This window comes from Dermochelys coriacea, chromosome 2 (assembly GCF_009764565.3).
Source record: "Dermochelys coriacea isolate rDerCor1 chromosome 2, rDerCor1.pri.v4, whole genome shotgun sequence".
Taxonomy (NCBI): domain Eukaryota; kingdom Metazoa; phylum Chordata; order Testudines; family Dermochelyidae; genus Dermochelys; species Dermochelys coriacea.
The window spans coordinates 218,351,754-218,374,529 of NC_050069.1; the positions used below are offsets into that span (position 1 = coordinate 218,351,754).

At 42.0% G+C, this 22,776-nt stretch overlaps 1 protein-coding gene across 4 annotated transcripts in view; it reads left to right on the forward strand.

Annotated features, from left to right (window-relative positions):
- Positions 1 to 22,776, forward strand: part of THSD7A (thrombospondin type 1 domain containing 7A) — a 437,038-nt gene that overhangs the window by 234,404 nt on the left and 179,858 nt on the right. For all 4 annotated transcript variants that reach the window (XM_038392700.2, XM_038392699.2, XM_043509245.1 and 1 more), the window contains one exon: positions 21,514 to 21,762. In XM_038392700.2, coding sequence (XP_038248628.1) covers positions 21,514 to 21,762 — 249 coding nt within the window. The remainder of the gene's footprint in view (positions 1 to 21,513; positions 21,763 to 22,776) is intronic.

A 22,776-nucleotide genomic window follows, 5' to 3' on the forward strand; every position in this document is an offset into this window, starting at 1 on the left:
ATTAGAGCATAAGCTTTCGTGAGCTACAGCTCACTTCATCGGATGCATTTGGTGGAAAAAACAGGAGAGATTTATATACACACACACGGAGAACATGAAACAATGGGTTTATCATACACACTGTAAGGAGAGTGATCACTTAAGATAAGCCATCACCCACAGCAGGGGGGGGAAAGGAGGAAAACCTTCCATGGTGACAAGCAGGTAGGCTAATTCCAGCAGTTAACAAGAATATCAGAGGAACAGTGGGGGGTGGGGTGGGGGGGAGAAATACCATGGGGAAATAGTTTTACTTTGTGTAATGACTCATCCATTCCCAGTCTCTATTCAAGCCTAAGTTAATTGTATCCAGTTTGCAAATTAATTCCAATTCAGCAGTCTCTCGTTGGAGTCTGTTTTTGAAGCTTTTTTGTTGAAGTATAGCCACTCTTAGGTCTGTGATCGAGTGACCGGAGAGATTGAAGTGTTCTCCAACTGGTTTTTGAATGTTATAATTCTTGATGTCTGATTTGTGTCCATTCATTCTTTTACGTAGAGACTGTCCAGTTTGGCCAATGTACATGGCAGAGGGGCATTGCTGGCACATGATGGCATATATCACATTGGTAGATGCGCAGGTGAATGAGCCTCTGATAGTGTGGCTGATGTGATTAGGCCCTATGATGGTATCCCCTGAATAGATATGTGGACAGAGTTGGCAACGGGCTTTGTTGCAAGGATAGGTTCCTGGGTTAGTGGTTCTGTTGTGTGGTGTGTGGTTGCTGGTGAGTATTTGCTTCAGATTGGGGGGCTGTCTGTAAGCAAGGACTGGTCTATCTCCCAAGATCTGAGAGAGCGATGGCTCGTCCTTCAGGATAGGTTGTAGATCCTTGATGATGCGTTGGAGAGGTTTTAGTTGGGGGCTGAAGGTGATGGCTAGTGGCGTTCTGTTGTTTTCTTTGTTGGGCCTGTCCTGTAGTAGGTGACTTCTGGGTACTCTTCTGGCTCTGTCAATCTGTTTCTTCACTTCAGCAGGTGGGTATTGTAGTTGTAGGAATGCATGATAGAGATCTTGTAGGTGTTTGTCTCTGTCTGAGGGGTTGGAGCAAATGCGGTTATATCGTAGCGCTTGGCTGTAGACAATGGATCGAGTGGTATGATCTGGATGAAAGCTAGAGGCATGTAGGTAGGAATAGCGGTCAGTAGGTTTCCGATATCCACACACCACACAACAGAACCACTAACCCAGGAACCTATCCTTGCAACAAAGCCCGTTGCCAACTCTGTCCACATATCTATTCAGGGGATACCATCATAGGGCCTAATCACATCAGCCACACTATCAGAGGCTCGTTCACCTGCGCATCTACCAATGTGATATATGCCATCATGTGCCAGCAATGCCCCTCTGCCATGTACATTGGCCAAACTGGACAGTCTCTACGTAAAAGAACGAATGGACACAAATCAGACATCAAGAATTATAACATTCAAAAACCAGTTGGAGAACACTTCAATCTCTCCGGTCACTCGATCACAGACCTAAGAGTGGCTATACTTCAACAAAAAAGCTTCAAAAACAGACTCCAACGAGAGACTGCTGAATTGGAATTAATTTGCAAACTGGATACAATTAACTTAGGCTTGAATAGAGACTGGGAATGGATGAGTCATTACACAAAGTAAAACTATTTCCCCATGGTATTTCTCCCCCCCCACCCCACCCCCCACTGTTCCTCTGATATTCTTGTTAACTGCTGGAATTAGCCTACCTGCTTGTCACCATGGAAGGTTTTCCTCCTTTCCCCCCCCTGCTGTGGGTGATGGCTTATCTTAAGTGATCACTCTCCTTACAGTGTGTATGATAAACCCATTGTTTCATGTTCTCCGTGTGTGTGTATATAAATCTCTCCTGATTTTTCCACCAAATGCATCCGATGAAGTGAGCTGTAGCTCACGAAAGCTTATGCTCTAATAAATTTGTTAGTCTCTAAGGTGCCACAAGTACTCCTTTTCTTTTTGCGAATACAGACTAACACGGCTGCTACTCTGAAACAAACTTATTGATTTTATTGACAAACTGCCAGAGGCACATTGGGAGTCCTTTAGGCCATCATACAGGAGTTCAATTAGTAGCAAAAATATTTCTACAATTGGCTCTCAACACCACTGACATGGCAACTAGGTCCATCTCCATGGTGGTAGTGATGTGACTGGAGTCATGGCTCCACTTGTCGGGATTCCCAAAAGAGATGCAGTCCACAGTAGAACATCTTCCTTCTGAGGGTGCAAAGATCTTCACTGAAAAGACTGACGCCTCCCTTCATATCCTAAAGGATTCTTGTGCTACCCTCAGGTTGCTAGGAATCTATACACTGGGGCAAAAGAGACGTTTTAGTCTCCAGAATAGGCTGTACTCAGCTCCAACTTCAGCGCCATTATGAACCGAAAAGGAAGAAAGAGAAAATTCCTGAAGCACAGGCCATCTGGTTTGCAAACCTCATCCCAACATCCTACATCTAAGAACCACCTTTGATGGGCAGGTCAAGGCGCTGCAAAACCGCTTCCCATGACTGACACAAACGACCATGGTTGTATATCGATTGACTGTGTTCCACAATGCCTAGAAACGCATAATGATGGGTCTTAGAGATTGTCCAATCCAAGTACTCCATCCATTTCACCTCTATACCCCCTCCACAACACCCTTCTCCATCCTTCTTCAGGGACCCTTCTCATGAGAGTTTACTATGACAGGAGATAGATCACCTCCCCCAGCTAGGAGCCATAGAACCAATACCTCAACATCTATGAGGCCAGGGGTCTATCCTCATTATTTCCTAATAACCAAAGAAAACCCATACTGGACCTCAAAGCTCTCAACATGTTTGTCAAGGCTCAGAAGTTCCAGATGGTCACCTTATCAATGATTATTCCAAAATCGGAACAGGGAGATTGGTTTTCGGCCCTTGACCTTCAGGACACATACTTTCACATCTCAATCCTACCAGCTCATAGGCAATTTCTCAGGATCACTCTGGGACGCAACCATTATCAATACAGAGTCAGCCCCTTCAGGCTCTCATCAGCACCAAGAGTATTTTCTAAAGTTCTCTCAGTAGCAGCCACTCATGTACATTCGCAAGGGATAATGATTTACCCATAACTGAATGACTCTCCTCGGAGCCCGATCGCTCCAGGAGGCTGAACGAACTGTCAACACTATGATACACTTGTTCACAGAACTGGCTTTACAGCTCAATACCCAGAAGTCAACCCACACTCCAGTGCAATGCCTGGAATTCATAGGGACTGACCAAATGCTCTACAGGCCAAAGCCCTCCTACCTCAACACAGATTCCTATCCCTCGTTTCACTCATAGACACCATTCTGTGCAGTCCACAGATACCAGCCAGACACTGCCTCCAACTTTTGGGATACATGGCAACAAACACGGCGATGATACCACATGCCGGACCCACATGCAATGCCTCCATCTATGATTCAGTTCAGTTTACAGAGTGAATAGGGACAGGCTGGACAAACCCCTGTCACTGCCCACTAGGATCAAAAACTCCTTAAACTGATGAAAGGACTGGGTCAATGTGTGCAAAGGGATCCCTTTCTCACACACATTACCATTGTACTCCTTACCACCAACGCATCACTCAGATTGTGGGGCACGTATTTAAACTGCCTCACAACACAATGATTTATTCACATGGTAGGGAACACTGTCTACAGAACTGTTTGCCGCTTACCAGAACAAGAAATGTCTACGCTACTGCTACAGAGCAGGGATGGGATAGAATTCTCTGGATGATACTCTTCTTCTCCCCTGTACAAGGACCTTCTTTACCCCTTTCCTCCGTTTCCTCTACTGCTGAAGGTCCTGCTAAAAACAAAAATGGAAGGAGCTCATATCATCTTGATTGCTTGTACTTGGCTGAGACAGACCTGGTACGCTCACCTGACACAGCTTGTGATGTGCCTGCCGATCTCCCTCCCAGCCATTCCACACCTCTTCTCGCAGGACAAAGGGTGTACCCTACATCCCAACTTGGGGATTCTCCACCTCAAAGCATGGCACTTGCTTGGTTCCAGCACCCATAAAGTTCATGCTCAAAGGAAGTACAAGAGTAGAAAGTCCTCCACACATTGTACTTGCCTCCAGAAATGGTCCAGTTTTCAGACTTGATGTACATCTCAACAAATCTCACCAATTTCAGCAACTCTTCCACACATCCTAGACTATGCTTTGATCCTTAAAAAGTCAGGATTATTCCTAAGCTCTCTTAGGGTCCATCTAGCAGTGAAAACAGTCTTTCGCCAACCTGATACTTGGATGCTATCATACCAAACCACTAAATGGTACCTTAAAGGTATAAAAAGCCTCTTCCCTCAACCTTGACTTCCTATCCCCATGTGGGACTTAAACCTGGTACTGAAAGGGCTGACTAGGCCTCCCTTTGAACCCATGGCCACCTGTTCACTAACATACCTATCTGTGAAAATGGCCTTCTTTAGCAACTACCTCAGCCAGAAGAATAGGAGAGAGAGCAGCTCTGATGGCACATCCCCTTACACAATATTCTTTCCAGACAAAGTTATGCTCAGGCCGCATCCAAAATTCATCCCTAAAGTAACCTTCCTGTTTCACGTGAATCAATTGATTCACCTTCCAAACATCTACCTAAGCCTCCCCAAGACAACAGGGAGGCTATACTTCATGCCCTAGATGTCAGGAGAGACCTGGCCTTCTACGTTGATAGGACAAGGGCCTTCAGGAAGTCCCCTAGACTTTACCTCTCTGTTGCAGAAAAATCCAAGGGTTCAGCAATATCAACCCAAAGACTGTCTAAGTGGGTCTTGAATTGCATCAGAAAGTGCTATCAAATTTGCAATATGACCCCTCCAGATTTGACCCATACATACCCCATCTCAGAGATCTGTAGAGCAGAAATGTGGACATCCTTTACAGAACATTATGCAATCACTGTGGATTCTGCTTCTGATGCCATCTTCGGCTCCACAGTACTGTCATCCATAACCGACCCGACTCTAAAGTTCCAGCTCTCCAGAAGGGGTACTGCTCAGGAGTGCAGTGAGGCGGTGTGGCCTCCCTCCAACCCAGAAGGGGAGGAACAACCCTCTGTGCCCAAGTGGATGGAGCCAGACTGGCCTCATCTCTCCCACCAGAAGTTGGTAAGCAGAACAGGAATATAAAGGGGAGAGCCTCCAGCTCAGTTGGGACTGAGACACCAAGGGAGGCAGACGTATCCTGCTCACACCAGGCTGCTGATTCTGCTGCCAAGCCCAGCAACGCCTTGCTCACCGGCGAACCTGTGTCTGCCATGGACTTGCTGGAGCTGCCACTAACCACCTACCTGGAGAAGATGGAGGATGCCCCGTTGGTCCAGGTACACCCTGAGGGGAGGAAGGGAAGTGGCCCAGGGACAGCCGACTTCAGTCTGGCTGCAGAGCTGCCTGAAGCACAGTCAGTGTGTTGCAGCTGGATTCCCTGCTGACCCAGAGGCAGAATACTCTGCCACTGTTAGGGCCCTGAATCAGGGCCTGGTGGAGTATGTTGAGCCTGGTCCCCCCTGCCACTCCATCCCTGGGGTGGCAGTCTCCCCTCTCCAGATCAAGAGGCCTGTGTTTGTCTGCTGGAGCTAGGATGCCTGACTACCAGGATTTGCTCTGCCCTGGTTTGTCTGAAGGGCCCAGAGGTAATTGACTACTGGGTTTGTTCTGCCCCTGCATCGAGGGCACAGAGCTAATTGACTGCTGTGTCGGCTCTGCCCCTGCCTAGGGGGCTCCCCAGATTCACTCACTGTGTCTCCTCTGCCCTTGCCTAGAGGGCTCAGAGCCTACATGCTCATGTGTTCGTTCTGCCCCTGCTTAAAGGGCCCAGAACGTATAGATGACTGTGCTTGCTCTGCCCCTGCATAAAGGGTGCAGAGTTTATAGAGTGCTGGGTTTGCTTAGGCCCCTGCCTAGTGTACCCAGAGCCTACAGAATTCGGTGTCTCCTCTGGCCCCTGCCAAAAGGGCCCAGAGACCATAGACTTTGGTGTTAGCTGGGCCTGTGCTTAAAGGACACAGGGGCTATAGACTGTTGGCTGCTCAGCCCCAGCCTAAGGGCAGAGCATATGGACTCCTGGATGACCTTCTTTTTTGCCTAAGGGCCAGAACCACTTGGCTACTGGGGGGATTCAATCTCGTTGGACTGGTCAGGACACTAACGCCTAACTTGCTAATTCCCCTCATATTAGGCAGCAATCCCAATGGAATAGTGAGGCGGTGTGGCCTCCTTTCAACCCAGAGGGGGAGGGACGACTGCCACACCACTACAGGGAGTCATCTACAGTGAAATACCCATAAGGACACTACGCGAAGAAGTTACTCTTCTTGTGCAGTTACCATGGTTCTTCAAGATGCGTGTCCAGTGTCCCTATGGATGCTTCACAACCCATCCTTCTCCCCTCTGCTTCAAAGTTCTTGTCTATGACTCTGCGGTAGAGAAGCAACTGAGGAAGGTTAGCCTGCATGCGCTGACTAGCCTCTTGCGCTGTCTCTCCTTGTTCCGCACCGTGTGTAGCCCCAACAGACACTGCTACAGAAGTTCTCCAATTAGCAGCATAGGGACGCAGATAAACCTATGGTGGAGCACCCTGAGGAACACAGATCTTGAAGAATCATCATTAGTAACTTCTTCTTAGCTCTCTATCACTGTGTTTACTTAGCCATAAGGTACTCCCTTATCCTCCTGTGTGAGCTACATGCCACAAGTGTCACAGTGTGTGGAGTAAGGGGTACTACCAGCTTCCACAGGACTGCTTCTCCCACTTCTGTTCAGGGGTGAGGGAATGGACAGGCAGAGATGGGAAATGGTTGGTGCTCCAGTGCTTTGGTCAGCAGAGCACACAGGGTCACACTTCCCTTCCAGATCTGCTTCTGAGGAAATATACCATCCACTTTTCTTACTATGGACCAAGAGTAAACTCTCAATCTAGCTCTTAATGTTTAACCCTTTTCCTGTTGCACATGTAGACTCACTCTTACACTGTTCATGTTGACACAAATATGTGTTAACATATATGGGGTACAACTTTACAAGTAACATACAAACCAACCACTAGCATGATGATGATCATTTTCATAGTTTTTTTAACTTGAATTTTGGGCAAGTTTTGCCATTTTGCTCATGAAATGTTTTAAACAATAAACATTCCTTATATAACTCATTTAGAACTCTGTTAAACTGTTAAATTTTGTAATATTTTTGAAGCAGTGTTTGTAATAAGTTTGTTCAGTTACTTCTACAATATTGGGCCTAGACAGTTTGCATGCTATTTCCACATAGGTTTACTTTAGTGCATATAACAACTATGTACGTATATGCTTCTTTATATAGTAAATACATATATACTCTTGTAAATAAATCCTTACATATACAGAGACACAAGTCTCTTGTTTTGTTTTCACTTGTGGCTAGAGATGTCTTTAGAAACTTTGACCGTCTCCCATCCGGTTTTCTTTAAAAAAGAGGGACAATGAGAGAGAGAGAGAGCACAAGAGCTTTCTTCTGTTTGATTCAATACCATGACATTGTCTGTTCAATAAGTATCCTCTACTTTCATTTTACACTGATTTGTGCAGAGAGGCGTTAACCTTTGAACTGAATGATTATCATCAAAGTTTCAGATGTTGTTTTTCTTTGCCAGGCGCTCTATTAATTTTATGATGGTAGCACAATGTTTTCTTGTGTCATCTTAAATTAAAGATCAGAAATATAATGACATGATTTAAAACAGGAAGAAAATATTTCTATTGGCAGAGAAAAGCATGAAATCAGGAAGTTAATAAATCATCTAGGCAGAATATTTCTAAGTATTTTTAGATCTGGCATGGCAGATTACCCATCACTTTGTTTGGATGTGCATGTATCCTATTGAATCCAAATGAATGGTCCCTGTACTTCTTGTTGTTTTGGGCATGTTCTTCATTGTATCTATTCCTTAGTATTTTTAGAATTTTTCTTTTTCTTCCTCACCTCTTCCCACAGTAATATTAGGACAGCTTTCCCCTCCCCACCAAAAAAATATTTTGGTTGTTGTCCTTTGTTGTTGGCAGAAGTAATTTAAATTTTATGATCATGGGAATGTAGTCTTGTGAAAAGCACTTATCTAGACAATACTCAATTTGTAAATGAATGAAAGAGGCATTGTTGAGTATAACCTCCCATTGTACTACAAGGTACTAAAGAGTTTCTGCATAATATACAATATGAATGATAACAAACTGTGCAGCTGTAGCAAAAATTAATCATGACCATCTCATGATGAATACTGTGACATTTGTCTCTGGGAAGAAAAACAAATGGGCTTTCATTAACCTTCTTAAGTAAACAAACATATATGCCGGCCAGCAAATCATCACTCACGGGCAGATATTGATGGTGGGATTAGGCTCTAGATCCCATTCAGTGTTCCACCATGTGTGTTCTGACACCCAATTCTAAAACAGTAGCTCCAACCTGGGGAGAGAATTTTCTCACAATTCCTGTTGTTTTTATTAAGAACAAAATTAAATATTTTATCTTTATACAGATCCTTTCATGCCAGTTTACGTCACAATCCATATGTGCCTTTTCTCCAAGAATGGCACAGCTTTTCATTGTCCACCTTTGGAAATTAATGGGCCTAGTAGGTTTTAAAAGCTCTTTGAGGGAGAACACTGTATGACAGATGGACAGGCTATTAACAGTCAGCTGGGACATTGATTTGCTGTCTTCCCATCCATTAGTTCCAAAACCCCCCATCCATGTGTGGGGCATACTTAAAGGCTCCTTAATAGTCAGGTGAAAAATAAAGGAGGGAGGCTAGAGTGCTTAAATATGAGGCAACTAATGTTTTTGTTGTTTTTCCCCATATAGCAGAGTATTGGTGAAGACCCAATCAGTAGATGGTTCAACCACTCGGTGTATCATGGTTTCCTTATATTCAGATGCATGCTAAGTATTTGTCTAAATTTTCTGTCTATTCTGAAGATAAAGTTGGTTGGGATTTAGAGCAGATTGGCTTATTTACTGGTTGCAGCACTGTTATGGGGGGTGAGAATAAATGTAACATCTTCCCTCACTGATCTTTGGCAGGTTTTGCTTTGCGGATGAGATTTCTGGAAAAACTCAAGTAATTTATATCTATCTATTGTTGCTCAAGAAGCTGTCATATGATGCAAATAATCTTGCCATTACTCTCCCCCTGCCCCACTCCGCCTCTAACTTCCTCTTTTTGGGCAAGGGTTATTGTGAAAATTGTGACAGAAGACCTCACATTATCTAGAGTCCTTATATTTCCTGGCCCCTTCTGGCTATGGTACACACAACATATACCCATCTTTCTGCTTTAAGATCTATATGCTACTTTAGATGCAGTTGACCGTGAAATATTGGTAACAGAGCTGCAGACCCAGGCAAGGCTGGGAGAATGATATTTGAGTGGTTCTGAATCCAGCATGTAATGTTGAGCGATAGCTCTCATACTCCAGAGGTTCTCTGGTTAGAGTTCTGAAAGATTCTGTTGTAACGTCTCCTTGTCAGTGTTTATATGAGGCCACTGGGGTGGTATTAAAAGGTTTTGGCTTTGTCGTCATCAATATGTGGATGACTCTATTCTACTTTTTTTTATCATCATCTAGAAGGTGTTTCTTCCATTTTTTTGTTTTGTTTGTTTTTACTACATTTTTGATCCAGCTCCCATCACAGTCAAAATATGGGTTTTCTGGGGTTAAAGGTGTTTCTTTTTTTTAATTCTCTCTACTTATTAATTCAGTAATGGGGTAGGTTAACAAACCAGGCAGAATATTTTTTTAAAAAACCATTGTTTAAAAAAATTCTTTCCTTTTTCACTCTCTATAGCAGGGATCAGCAACCTTTGGCATGTGGCCTGCCAGGGTAAGCCCCCTGATGGGCCGGGCCCATTTGTTTACCTGCTGTGTCCGCAGCTTTGGCTAATAACAGCTCCCACTGGCAGCAGTACGCTGCTCCAGGCCAATGGGGACTGCGGGAAGTGGCGGCCAGCACATCCCTCAGCCCGCGCCATTTCCCGCAGCACCCATTGGCCTGGAGCGGTGAACCGCGGCCACTGGGAGCCGCGATCGGCCAAATCTGTGGACGCAGCAGGTAAACAAAGCGGCCTGGCCCGTCAGGGGGCTTACCCTGGCAGGCCACATGCCAAAGGTTGCTGATCCCTGCTATAGATAGTGAAAAAGGAAAGAGTTTTTTTAAAGTAATGCCCATTGCAGTGAAAAAAATTGAACTCCTCATACAGCTTACAGGGTTCTACATTAACTGTATCAACTCAGAAGAGAGACCTGGCAGCAATCGTGGACAGCTCACTGTGCAGCTCTGGTTCAAAAAAGCTATCTAGGTTCAGATGCATAAGGAACAATAGGGAGAAAAATACAGAAAATGTGAATGCCTGTATATAATTCAATAGTGCAACCTCATCTAGTATACTGTATGCAGTATTAGTCACCCATTTAAAAAAGAATCCTGCAGAGAGGAAGTTCAGAGAAGAGCAATGAGAATTACGAGGAGCACAGGAAAATTCTTACATGAAAAGAGATTGAAAGACTGAGATTACTTTAGAAAGGAGAATTATAAGAGGGGAACATGATAAAATATATCAAAACAGAGGATTTGAGAAGGTGAATAAATAGAGAAGGTAGATCAGGAGCTTCTATTTTCTCCATCTCTCAACACAAGAACAATGGGTTATTCAATAAAAGAGAGAGGTGGCAGATTTAAAATTGATAAAAGGATTTTTTTTTTCACTCAGCACATAATTAGACCATGAAAGTCATTGCCACAGGATTTTGTTGAGGCCAAGAATTGCAAATTTATATAGATAACATGACTAACCAGAACTATACTAGTTAATGAGAAAAAAAAAAGAATGTTGAAAGGGATAAAAAACTCGTGTTTCAGCCTTAAACCAATTTCTAACTATTAGGGATGAGGATAACACCTTCCTAATGGAGGTAGATTATCCCACATCTGCCTACTGTATGGTTCTTGCATCTTCCACTGAAGCACCTGGGGTCTGATCCAGTATGAAAGTTCCTATGTACCAATATCACTTTGGTTCTTAGGTAAAATAAGGCAACATATTCATATAAATAAACCTAAAATGCCAACTTCAAGAAATGGTAAAGAACTAAAAGTTAGTAGATCAGCCCCTCTTTGTTTATCATCCTTAATGTAATGTAGAATTTCAGGGCTGGTCTGCACTGGGAACTTACATTGGAATAGCTATGTCTCTCAGTTGTGTGCAAAATCTACACCCCTGAGATATAGAACTATGCCAGCCTAGCCCCTGGTGTTTAGATAGTATTAGGTTCATGGAAGAATTTTTCTATTGACCTACCTGCCACCTCTCAGGGAGATGGATTATGTATGCTGAAGGGAGAACCCCTCCTGTCAGCGTCGGTAGTGTCTGCATTGAAGTGATATACCGCAGTGCAGCTGCAGCGTTGCACCTGTGCTGCTGTAGTGGTGTAAGTGCAGACATACCCATAGAGAGGCAGAACAAAGTAGCTAATGTGAGGGTATGTCTGCACTAGAGATGTAACTTCCACCTCAGGTAGACATGTCCACTGTAACTCTGAGTTAGCACACTAAAAATGGAAGTGTAGCTGCAGAGGTACAAGCAGCGGGACAGGCTAGCCACCAGAGAATGTACCTGGGGTTTCAGATGGGATTGTACTCAGACGGCAAGCCCATCCTTGTACCTTCACTGCTATTTTTAGCATGCTACTCGATAAGAGCTATTGCAGGTATGTCTGCCTGAGCTAGAAATTACACCTCCAGCTCTAGTGTAGACATACCCTAAGAGGCACTGAAATCAGCTTGAGGGAAAATAAATGTAACAGACCTCTAGTATATTGGGAATTAAAGAACTTGTAGGGGAGCAGGGCTATTCTCCCAACACTAGGCTATTATGGGGGCTAGAGAGATCTCCAGCATAACGTAGCTAGGTTTGGGCCGACATCTAAGCTTGAGAGGTGCTCTGCCGGAGACAGCCCTGTGGCTGTCTTCCACAGTTCTTGCACTGGAGGAATCCTCTACCAGCTGTACAGGAACTTTTATGCTGCTCGAGCCCTTTTATGCTGTGTAAAGGGGCTGGAGCAGGAGTTAGGCTCTTGCCCCAGAAGTCGATGAAAAAATCAACAAGTCTTAGGTGAAAGAATAACTAAGGAAGAAAAACTAACACCAATAAAAGGTTAAAACGCATCACATTATTTGACAGTATACTCTAAAATATAAAGAACTTTAGCCTCTGCATGTCTATATGGCGCCAAACAAAAAAAGCCCTCACAGGAGCAAGTCTCAGAGCCCAGATCTACAGACTCGGCTTAGTGTTACAGTACTAAAACTAACTGCGTAGATATAACAGTTCTGGCTCTGAAGCCTGGGGAGTGGATTGGGCTTCAGCGCACAAGCTCTAGCCAGCGTTGGAACATCTAGGGACAGTTTATTTTAGTGCCACAAAGCCCCACAAGCCTGAGACTGTAGACCCAGGCTCTGAGACTTGTTGCCTCAGGGACTTTTTTTGGCCATGGTAGACATTCCCTGTGTCTGTTCTTCTTCCAAGAAATCACTGTTTCATACACAGTTAAATCTGTATATCTGAATAGTTTATTTACTATTGTTGGTATTTCTTAGTGATTTAATCCTGAATTAATGTTCTTTTTAATACATAGGAGGCTCTATTGAATTCAGTGCTGGAAATAACAACTCAGTCTGCCACTACTTTTGTTTCTCCTAAGTGCCCAGAGTTTTTTGGCAGCAGTCTCCCTGCTGAATTGTAGCCATGCTATTCATTTCACAACAATGGAAGAATTTGAATGTAATCAAAAGGGAAATCAGCTTGAGGGAAAATAAATGTAACAGACCTCTAGTATATTGGGAATTAAAGTAGGGAGTAATAGGTGAGAAAATACCATAAAAGGGAAAAAATGACAATAAGTCAAAGCTGATAAGAGGCAAAATAGGAGGAATGGAAAGGATGGGAGGGAAGGGGGGGGGGAAAGGGACACTAACCAAAAAGATGGCTTGACTTGAATTTACTTTATTTATCAGGCATCTTGCTATACTGTGTCTGTAGAAGTAGCAAATATTAGTTCTTGTTAAATCTGAGCTCTGATGAATACATGGAGTTTATTGTGAATGACACGTATTCCACTGTGAAATCTCATATTAGACTTTTAAACCCCATGTCATTGCTTCCTGTATTTAAACATAAAAGGCAGTTGAAGTAATCCAGGATTAAATGTTTAATTTGTAGAATGATGTCTCAGAATATGTTAGAAGATGTCCTGGTGTGAAGCTCACATTTCTGTTAGTTTTGCTTTCTATATTGGCCAGATGTCCTAATTGTGCAGGAACCGTCCTAGGTTTATTATTATTAATTAATTAATGTATATGTATTATTGTTTTGCCTAGGACCTCCACACATGGGCCAGGACCCCAGTGTGCTAGGTAATGTACCAACACAGAACAAAAATACAGTTTTGAAAGGCAGCCCCAATATCCTGGCCAGTTCTAATGTTCTAGTTCCAGTTTCAGTAGAACTGGCTAGGCTACTGCAAAGCCATTTCTTTATTCTTCCTTCCTATTCCCACTGGTTATTGGTGTTGGGCCCAGGACAGTGTGAAGAAAACCCCAGTAGAAGATGTAAAGTCCCATAATTGTACGACCAATCTTTTTCTGCTGTACTTCAAATAGGTCAGTAAGCAACATGAGAGCCCCATCAAGCTATTCATTTGTGTAAGTGTACACAAGTGTATCTCTGTTTTAGCTTAATCGCCCCTCCCCCCCCACAATAGCTTTAATTCAGGGTAAGTAATCCACAGTAAGCATCAGGAGACATTATGCTTCAAAGATACTTGGTGAGTGGATAGGGCTCAGGATGGAGGGAGCTTGTTGGGAGAAGCTGCTGTCTCAACTTGCTGATCAACTTAAAAAGGTAGTGTACTTGGAGTGGAGTCAGCATACTTAAAGGGGCAATGTACATCTCTCTCTCTCTCTCTCTCTCTCTCTCTGTCTCTCACACACACACACACACACACACACACACACACACACACACACACACACACACACACACACACACACACACACACACACACACACACACACACACAGTGTGTGTCTGTCTCTCTCTGCCATGCTGTCTCCCCTCCTTCCATTCATGCTGCCTTGTAGAGTGTGATGCAACATTAATAACAATCTGTTAACCCTTGAGGGCTCAGCCAAGTGCTAGTTCATCATTTAGCAGTAAGGCATTCCCTGGAAGCTAACCCCCCCCCCCCATTTACAGTAATTCTTATGGGAAAATTGGATTTGCTTAACATCGTTTCACTTAAAGTAGCTTTTTACAGGAACATAATTACAATGTTAAGTGAGGAGTTACTGTAATTACTTTGTTTTCAGTTAATTTGGGATGTTTGTGTATGGAAGGTGGAAAGCTGAAAAACAAGATTACAATCTGGTTTCAACTCTAACTCCAGAGGGACTAGAGCTCAGTCACAATCACAATCGTGTTTTGGGCTGAGCCTTATTTAAAGAAATACATGATCTTGGAAATTTAAATATGTTGCTCCATTAGTTCCACCTTCAGTCAGAATGCAGTGCTGAGACTTATAGGCAGTGATCAACTGCCAAAATCTTAACAACCAGTTCCCTCTTCACCCCACAAGGGGGTCGTGGCCCACCCCCACCCTCCGGGACTCTTGCCCCATCCAATCCCCGCGTTCCTTGATGCCCAGGCCCCCGCCCCATTCCCTTCCCTGACTGTCCCCAGAACCAGGAGGGTCTTGTGGGCCACTGTAGTGGGCGCCCACCTCGCCTCTAAGTGCCAGAGGGACCAGTCATGGGGCAGCTCCCCGGAAGCATTCGGCAGGTCCCTCTGGCTCCTAGGGAGTCCCTCTAGCTCGCCTCCGCCTCCCTGGGCCTAAGCGCGAAGCCGCCGCTTGCTTCTCAGCCCTCCCAGGCTTTCCGTGTGAACAGCTAATTCGCGGGAAACCGGGGGCGGGGGAGGCAGGGTAGAAAAGCAGAGCGGAGGTGAGCTGGGGCTGGGCGGGGAGCTGCACCCACCAAATTTTCCCCGTGGGTGCTCCAGGTCCGGAGCACCCACGGAGTTGGAGCCTAAGGCACCACTTTTGGCCAGTTGTTAAATTTAGAAACCCTTTTAGAGAGGGACAACTGGTTCTAAAAGGGCTTCTAAATTTAACAACCAGTTCCAGCAAACCGGTGCGAACCGGCTCCAGCTCACCACTACTTATAGTTCTTGAAATCCAATATGTCTTTTCCTGTGCTTGCAAAATGAAAGAAAACTCTTGATAATGACAGTTTGCAATTAACTCTAATAGTCTATCTAATTTGCTCAAAGAAAAGCAAATGTTGAGACAAGATACTCCAGTTAATTTGCTTTTATCCTACTTCTTTTACTAATTGTTATAGGCTCCAGCGGCTTGCAAAAGGCTTATTTGACAGTAAAAAGATTTCCTGTCCATGATTTATGATGCTAGCAATTATTTGTCAATAGTTAGATGTAAGTAGTGTAAATTTTAAATAGGGAAGGGCGTTAGGATGTAAATAAATAACAGAATGGGTTAGTAAGTCAGCTTGCTTTTAATTCTTAAATCTAGCTAAATAATATTAGCAGCCAGTACAAAGCTCTCAGTATTGTCAGTTGGCTTACAGTATTATTTTGACGATGCTTGTATTGTGGCCAATAAAAAAAAGGACTAATCCGTTTTACAGTTATTATAAAAATAGATTCATTTTATATTCTTAACCACTTGCTTGTCATTTAGCCCTGTTATTCATGCTCTTTCTTTTACCTATTAAAAAAAATCACAAATGAATAATAGGAATAGTAACATGATACAAGTACAGTTGAGCCATCTTCAGCTGTATTTTCATCTGCGTCAGTCTGGGGTCATATTTTGAATATGAGGAAATTTGTCTCAATAGCGTTTGATCTTCTCTTAGAAGTGGACAAGGTACAATGTCCATTCTCTTAGATCTATCAACAGATTTTAATATAATGGATCTCAATGAAATCTTGTGGAAATGGATTCTTCATTGGATTCAGTTCTTTGTCCTAAACAAGTGCTTAAATTTAAATTGAGCTGGTTGGGAATTTTCTGAAAGATTGTCTGAAAGATTTTCCAGGATAAAATCCAGTTTCTGCTCAATCAATTTTTTTCTGATGGAAAATCTAAAAAATTGTTTTTCCATCAGGTAAATGTGTATGAAATATTTAATTTCACATCAGTTCAACCCAAATGAGAATATTTTGTATTGTTGAATTGACCAAAAAAATTTGCTTTAAATCAGGTCAGTAAAACATTAAATTGCATTTCCCTATCAGCGCATTGCCTTGTAGGAGTTGTGGTTCAGGTCCCCAAGTGGGGTCCGTTCTGCTGAGCTCCCTGAGAGACTACATTTCCCATAATGCAATATGCTTTGTGGTGAGTAGTTGTCTGGCCCATGGTGCCTGGCCTATTGGGAAGAATTGAGGCATGAAGCTACTGATCTACAACTTCCATGAGACAATATGCTGAAGTGGAAGAACATGGCTTAATATTGAAATGACTTGAAACTGTGTGTATTGGGTCATTTCAACAAAATAAAATGAAACATTTTGATTTTGGGAATGTTAGAAAAAGTTTTCAGAGTAGCAGCCGTGTTAGTCTGTATTCGCAAAAAGAAAAGGAGTACTTGTGGCACCTTAGAGACTAACAAATTTATTAGAGCATAAGCTTTCGTGAGCTACAGCTCACTCTAATAAATTTTGTTATTCTCTAAGGTACCAGAAGTACTCCTTTTCTTTTTGAGAAAAAGTTTTGTTTCAGTTGAAAATGTTGAAATAAAATGTTTGACATTTCCAATGTGAAACTTTTCAGAATTTGAAATTTTACAAAATAATTCAAAAATGCAACTTTTTGTCCTGGTTTGAGACAAAAACGTATGTTGAAACGTCAGATGGGATGGAAATTCTGAAGTTTTCTCAGCTCTAATTTTAATATGTGTTTAATATAAAAGTAGTCATATATACATAAATAAAATATTGGGTTAGTGCACAATATTCTTCCTTCCCATTTTGAAGTATATAGGATTTGACAGCTGCATTTTGAGCAGTTTTTCGGCTAGATGTCAAAGTCAGTTATCAGAGTAGCAGCCGTGTTAGTCTGTATTCACTAAAAGAAAAGCTGTAGCTCAAAAAGCTTATGCTCAAATAAATTTGTTAGTCTCTAAAGTCAGTTATATGCATTACAAGTTAACAAACTAAAGCAAATGGTGTATGCAGTGTTGTTGTAGCCATTTTGATCCTGGGATATTAGAGAGACAAGGTGGTGAGCTAATATCTTTTATTGGACCAACTTCTAAGCTTTAACACTTACACAGAGCTCTTTTCAGGTGACCTGAAGAACAGCTCTGTGTAAGCTCGAAAACTTGTCTGTTTCACCAACAAAAATATGTCCAGTAAAAGATATTACCTTATCCACATTGTTTCTGTAAAGCAAATGTTCACATTTTGGAAAGGTTGGTGCTCATCTGCAAAGCCAATTGAAAGTCCCAGAAGAGGCTCAGGCTATTTATTCTGCCATTGCATTGTGGGTATATTTAGGCTTCCTCTGCTAATCAGTTCAGATACTGATGTTGGCATCACCATAAGAGGAAACATTTCACACAACCTGACAGCTGGAGCCAAGCTATAAAAATGTAATGAAACAATAGAAAAGACAAATCTAAGGATTGTAATATTCAGTTATTTAGAAAGGGACAGTTACTTTCCCAGAGAGAAAATTATTGTAAACATTCAACTGCATGTGTGTGAAGCTTGCTGTTCATTCACCTTGTAGTCAAAGGGGAAGTTAGTTAAGGGCCATCTACTGCCACACTCTCATGTGCAGAATTTCCAACATTATGAAAGCTTTGAATGAAGGTCAGTATCAGGATCTGGCCTATTAATATGGAAGAACAAAAGATGAACCAAACTACTTGATTTTAGAGAAGCAGCCCTGTTAGTCTGTATTCGCAAAAAGAAAAGGAGTACTTGTGGCACCTTAGAGACTAACAAATTTATTTGAGCATAAGCTTATGATTAAATAAATTTGTTAGTCTCTAAGGTGCCACAAGTACTCCTTTTCTTTTTACTTGATTTTAGTAAGACACTTGGTGTGTTTACAAGCACCTGTTTTCAGGACGTGATCGTTCCCCTCTATTCGACACTGGTGAGGCCTCATCTGGAGTACTGTGTCCAGTTTTGGGCCCCACACTACAGGAAGGATGTGGATAAATTGGAAAGAGTACAACGAAGGGCAACGAAAATGATTAGGGGTCTAGAGCACATGACTTATGAGGAGAGGCTGAGGGAGCTGGGATTGTTTAGTCTGCAGAAGAGAAGAATGAGGGGGGATTTGATAGCTGCTTTCAACTACCTGAAAGGGGGTTTCAAAGAGGATGGCTCTAGACTGTTCTCAATGGTAGCAGATGACAGAACGAGGAGTAATGGTCTCAAGTTGCAATGGGGGAGGTTTAGATTGGATATTAGGAAAAACTTTTTCACTAAGAGGGTGGTGAAACACTGGAATGCGTTACCTAGGGAGGTGGTAGAATCTCCTTCCTTAGAGGTTTTTAAGGTCAGGCTTGACAAAGCCCTGGCTGGGATGATTTAACTGGGACTTGGTCCTGCTTTGAGCAGGGGGTTGGACTAGATGACCTTCTGGGGTCCCTTCCAACCCTGATATTCTATGATTCTATGATTCTATGATTCTATGTCATGGGATGATGCATTCTATGGAGGTCTTTGGTGAACTAAGAAATGCCAGATGATTTTACAAAGTAGAGAAATACCTTCTGAAAAATGCTCCTTTGCTGATGTTAAATGCTCCCAACTACCTGCTTAGTATATGCATTCAGGATGTATGTCTGGGCTCAGCTCAGTTTTCACTTTAGCCTCACAGTTCATCCTTAATATATTTATACTTTTCTCACATTTTTTTCTCTTTCATTTGTAACTCTGACCAGTGTCCTACTTGAAATGATAAGTTCATAGGGTAGGATTCTGGACTCTGCTACAGCCCCTGTAGGGCTCCTGTAGCAGTGTACAGGTGCTGTGAAAGCTCCAAAGCCTGGTGGGGTAGAACTGCCCTCCTCAGGTACTTCATAGAGCACTGAAACTAGAACTACGCAGACCCCCCTTGCAAGCCTGGTTTAGAGGGTGTGCCATTGGCAGGAAGGGGACAGGAGAGGAATACTCATAGCCTATGCTACTCCAGAGATTCTTGGGTGTCCTGGACTGCAGACCAGCCCATAGGCAGCTTGAGTGGGTGAAATGAAGAGAGGATTCATAAAGTAGAACAATTTCTGGCTGCTCTACCCTACTCCAGGAGCTACGCCAGCTATACCTGATTATTATAGGCTACACCATCTCCTGGAGAAGCCCATAATAATTAGGTTAAAAGGTAACTTAAATCCATCTTTGTCCTACTTGCCCTTATGGAGATGCAACACTGAATCCTAGCCATATGATTTAGGTCTATATTTTGTTCTCACACATTATTAGGTGATAATCTGCCACTGATCCACACTAAAGCTGCTGTGTAGTTAAACAGCAATTCTGTGCATGAAACTATGACAAGGTAGGCCCGTAATTAAATTCCCCTAGGATCAAACATGGCTGAAGAGTATATTTGATTGTCTGCTCTTTATGCATACTTTCCACTTGAATATTATTTGAAAGAAAAGTGCCATTAATATCCATAGGGAACTCAGGAGGAGATTGGTAGTCTAGCACCTTTCATCCAGAAGGATCCACAAACACTGTACATAAAAGACTCCACATGGAATATGGCTCTTGTTCACAGTCATTAAAAAGTGTTTCCATGCAGAATCAATACATATTTACCTGCTGTTAGGAACACAGAAATTGCCATACCCAATCTGACCAGTGCTCAGTGCCTGATACTTCAAAGGAATGTGCAAAAAATCTCGTAATGGTCCATTATAGAATAATCTTTCCCCAAGGGAAGTTTTTCATATTCCCCCATAAGTTAGTAGTTGTCTTCTATGCTGAAGCAGAAGCACATTCATATAAAATGTGTTCATTCCTAACATAGCCATCATAAATGTTGAATCCTTTTAAAAATCATGCTAAGATCTGGGCCTCAGTTGAGACCCCCTTCTTTTTCTGCTATAGCTTGTGTTAAATAAAATCAATGAATATAGTATTCCTGGGAAGGGTATGCCATTGATTTGTGTAATGACATTATAATATTTTCAGTATTATTTTCTATACCATTCTAAATACATCAAAACATTTGTTTGCTTTTTTGACTGTTGCTATACACTGAGCAGAGTGTTACACTGAACTATCTACATGTCACTGTAGATCTTTTTCCTGACTGGTTACAGTTAATTCAAAACTGAGTAGCCTGTATTAGAATAAGTATGATGAATATAAATTATTATAACTTTGATTAAAGAATTGGTATTATGACCAGTCTAGTCAAGATGCTGTTTTACTTGATTTTTGCTGTTGATTTTTTTTTTCTTATTGTGAATCAAACTATAAAGCAAACGGGTTAACTTTTCTCTGTAGAATAATTTTTTTCAAAAGTACAAAAGTCCCCTTTCCAAAGCTATGTAGGCACTTAGGAACATAAGTCTCCCTGAAAGTCTATATAACATTGTGAGTGAAGCCAACCTCAGACAGAGTTGAAGCAGATAGATTGCCTTAGGAAAGGGGAATTAGAGGCTACATTTATGCACCATTTCATAGTGTGGGCTATATCTTGATACAGCCACCACAACTCCCTTCAGACTCCTACAGATTATATTACATCTCTGTTGCAACTATATCAATTGCTTACATGGAAATGTATTTAATGTATTTGTAGCTATCTTTTAAAGTAATTGATCAGCTGCCACTGAGGAGGAGCCAACACTGTCTGACCAGCCATTTTCACATTGTGAGCATCTCTGATGTTGGTAATTCCTTTTTTCAAAAATGCCAAACAAACCAATGTGGAACTAAAAACTAAACAAAAAAGTCATGCAAACTGTGATTTGTTTTCATTTATTGTATTATCATACAGTGAAGACAGGTAGGTAGGTAAAAATTTATATTTAACATTTGACCCCAATATTTCTTTAAAACATTATTGCTTTTTCTCTCCCTGAAAAGCAATGTGCTATATGGTATTTGACTGGCCATATCCACAAAATCTTACTCATCCAATTCTTATTTAGACAAGTAAAGTCAAAGGAAGCTTTGTGTGAATGAGGACTTACAAGATGTGGCCTAACATGTCCTCAAAATAATCCGCAGTTCTCAGCAGAAATAAGTGCTTCTTAAGTGTGTTCATTGTTCAGTTCAGGGAATAGCATATTCGTATAGGGATTCATAACTGCTTGAGAACACAGGTAATTAAAAACTTGCTGCTCTTTTACAGCTTTTGCCAACAAGACAAATTGCCAATTACCTTCCAGTCCTGTGTGATCACTAAGGAGTGCCAGGTGTCGGAGTGGTCTGAGTGGAGCCCCTGTTCCAAAACATGTTTTGATATGACATCCCCTAAAGGAAATCGTACAAGAACACGGACCATTAAGCAGTTTCCTATTGGCAGTGAAAGTGAATGCCCAGAACTAGAAGAAACAGAGCAATGTAGCTCTCAAGGAGATGGTGTGGCACCGTGTGTTACGTAAGTGTTAATGTGTAACTCACCCCATCAAAATGAATACTCTACTTCCAGTGGGAGAGGGCAAGATATTGATAATGATTTGATTGATAGTACAAATAAATTTAAAAGAAAATACTAGGGTTTGGTTGATATGTGTGCATATTCAGCGATCCCACTAAAGCTAACATTTGCATTTAGTTGCAGTTGTACTGAAGTTACTTCCTACTCTAAATATAGAAAAATAACTCACTTGACTTTGTAAATGCTGACTTTTAAAATGTGAACATGTGTGGACACAGTGATACACTTATGTGCACTACTTTGAACCAGTTTTAAAGGCATAGTAAAACCAATTTATTGATTCAGTGGTTATTTTTCCCACAGATCCTTTCTTCTAGAATCCATTATTGTTTGAAGTACAGGGCACACAATCACATACCAAGTAACTTACACAGTAAGAAGCTGGTATGTATTCCTTGAGTAGCCAAACTCCTATCTGACTTCATTGGGAGTTTAGGCTGATTAAAGAAGGCAAGACTGAGCTCTAAAAGGGGAAGAGGATAAAAGTGGTAGTAAATAAATTTAGTTCTGTTTAGAGTGTAGGAAGTTTGACAGCAAGCAAGCACATCAGATTCAGGAGATTGCTTTCATCATTAGCATCTAATTGAGATTAATATTAATAGTCACAACTGTGCTTTTTCTTTATCTTCTTGAAAAGAGCTGTTGGGGAAATAACATTTGCTGTTATGCCATTTTGCATCTGTACGTTTTGACTATGGAACGTCATTTTCTTTGAAGAGGAGAAGTATCATTCTCCATCTTCAGCAGCATCAGGAAACGATTCCCTTCATATCTCCTTAAAGTACTTGTTGGTCAGAGAATACTGTGACATGTCTTTCAATTCATAAGTCTGACTGGGGTTTTAAGTTGGAGTCACAGACCTTCTTTCTTATGCACTCGCTGATGAGAAAACTCACAGCTTCTCTTCGTTTGTCAGTATTCAGCAGGGGGGCTTGAGCACCGCAGAGAAGCCAT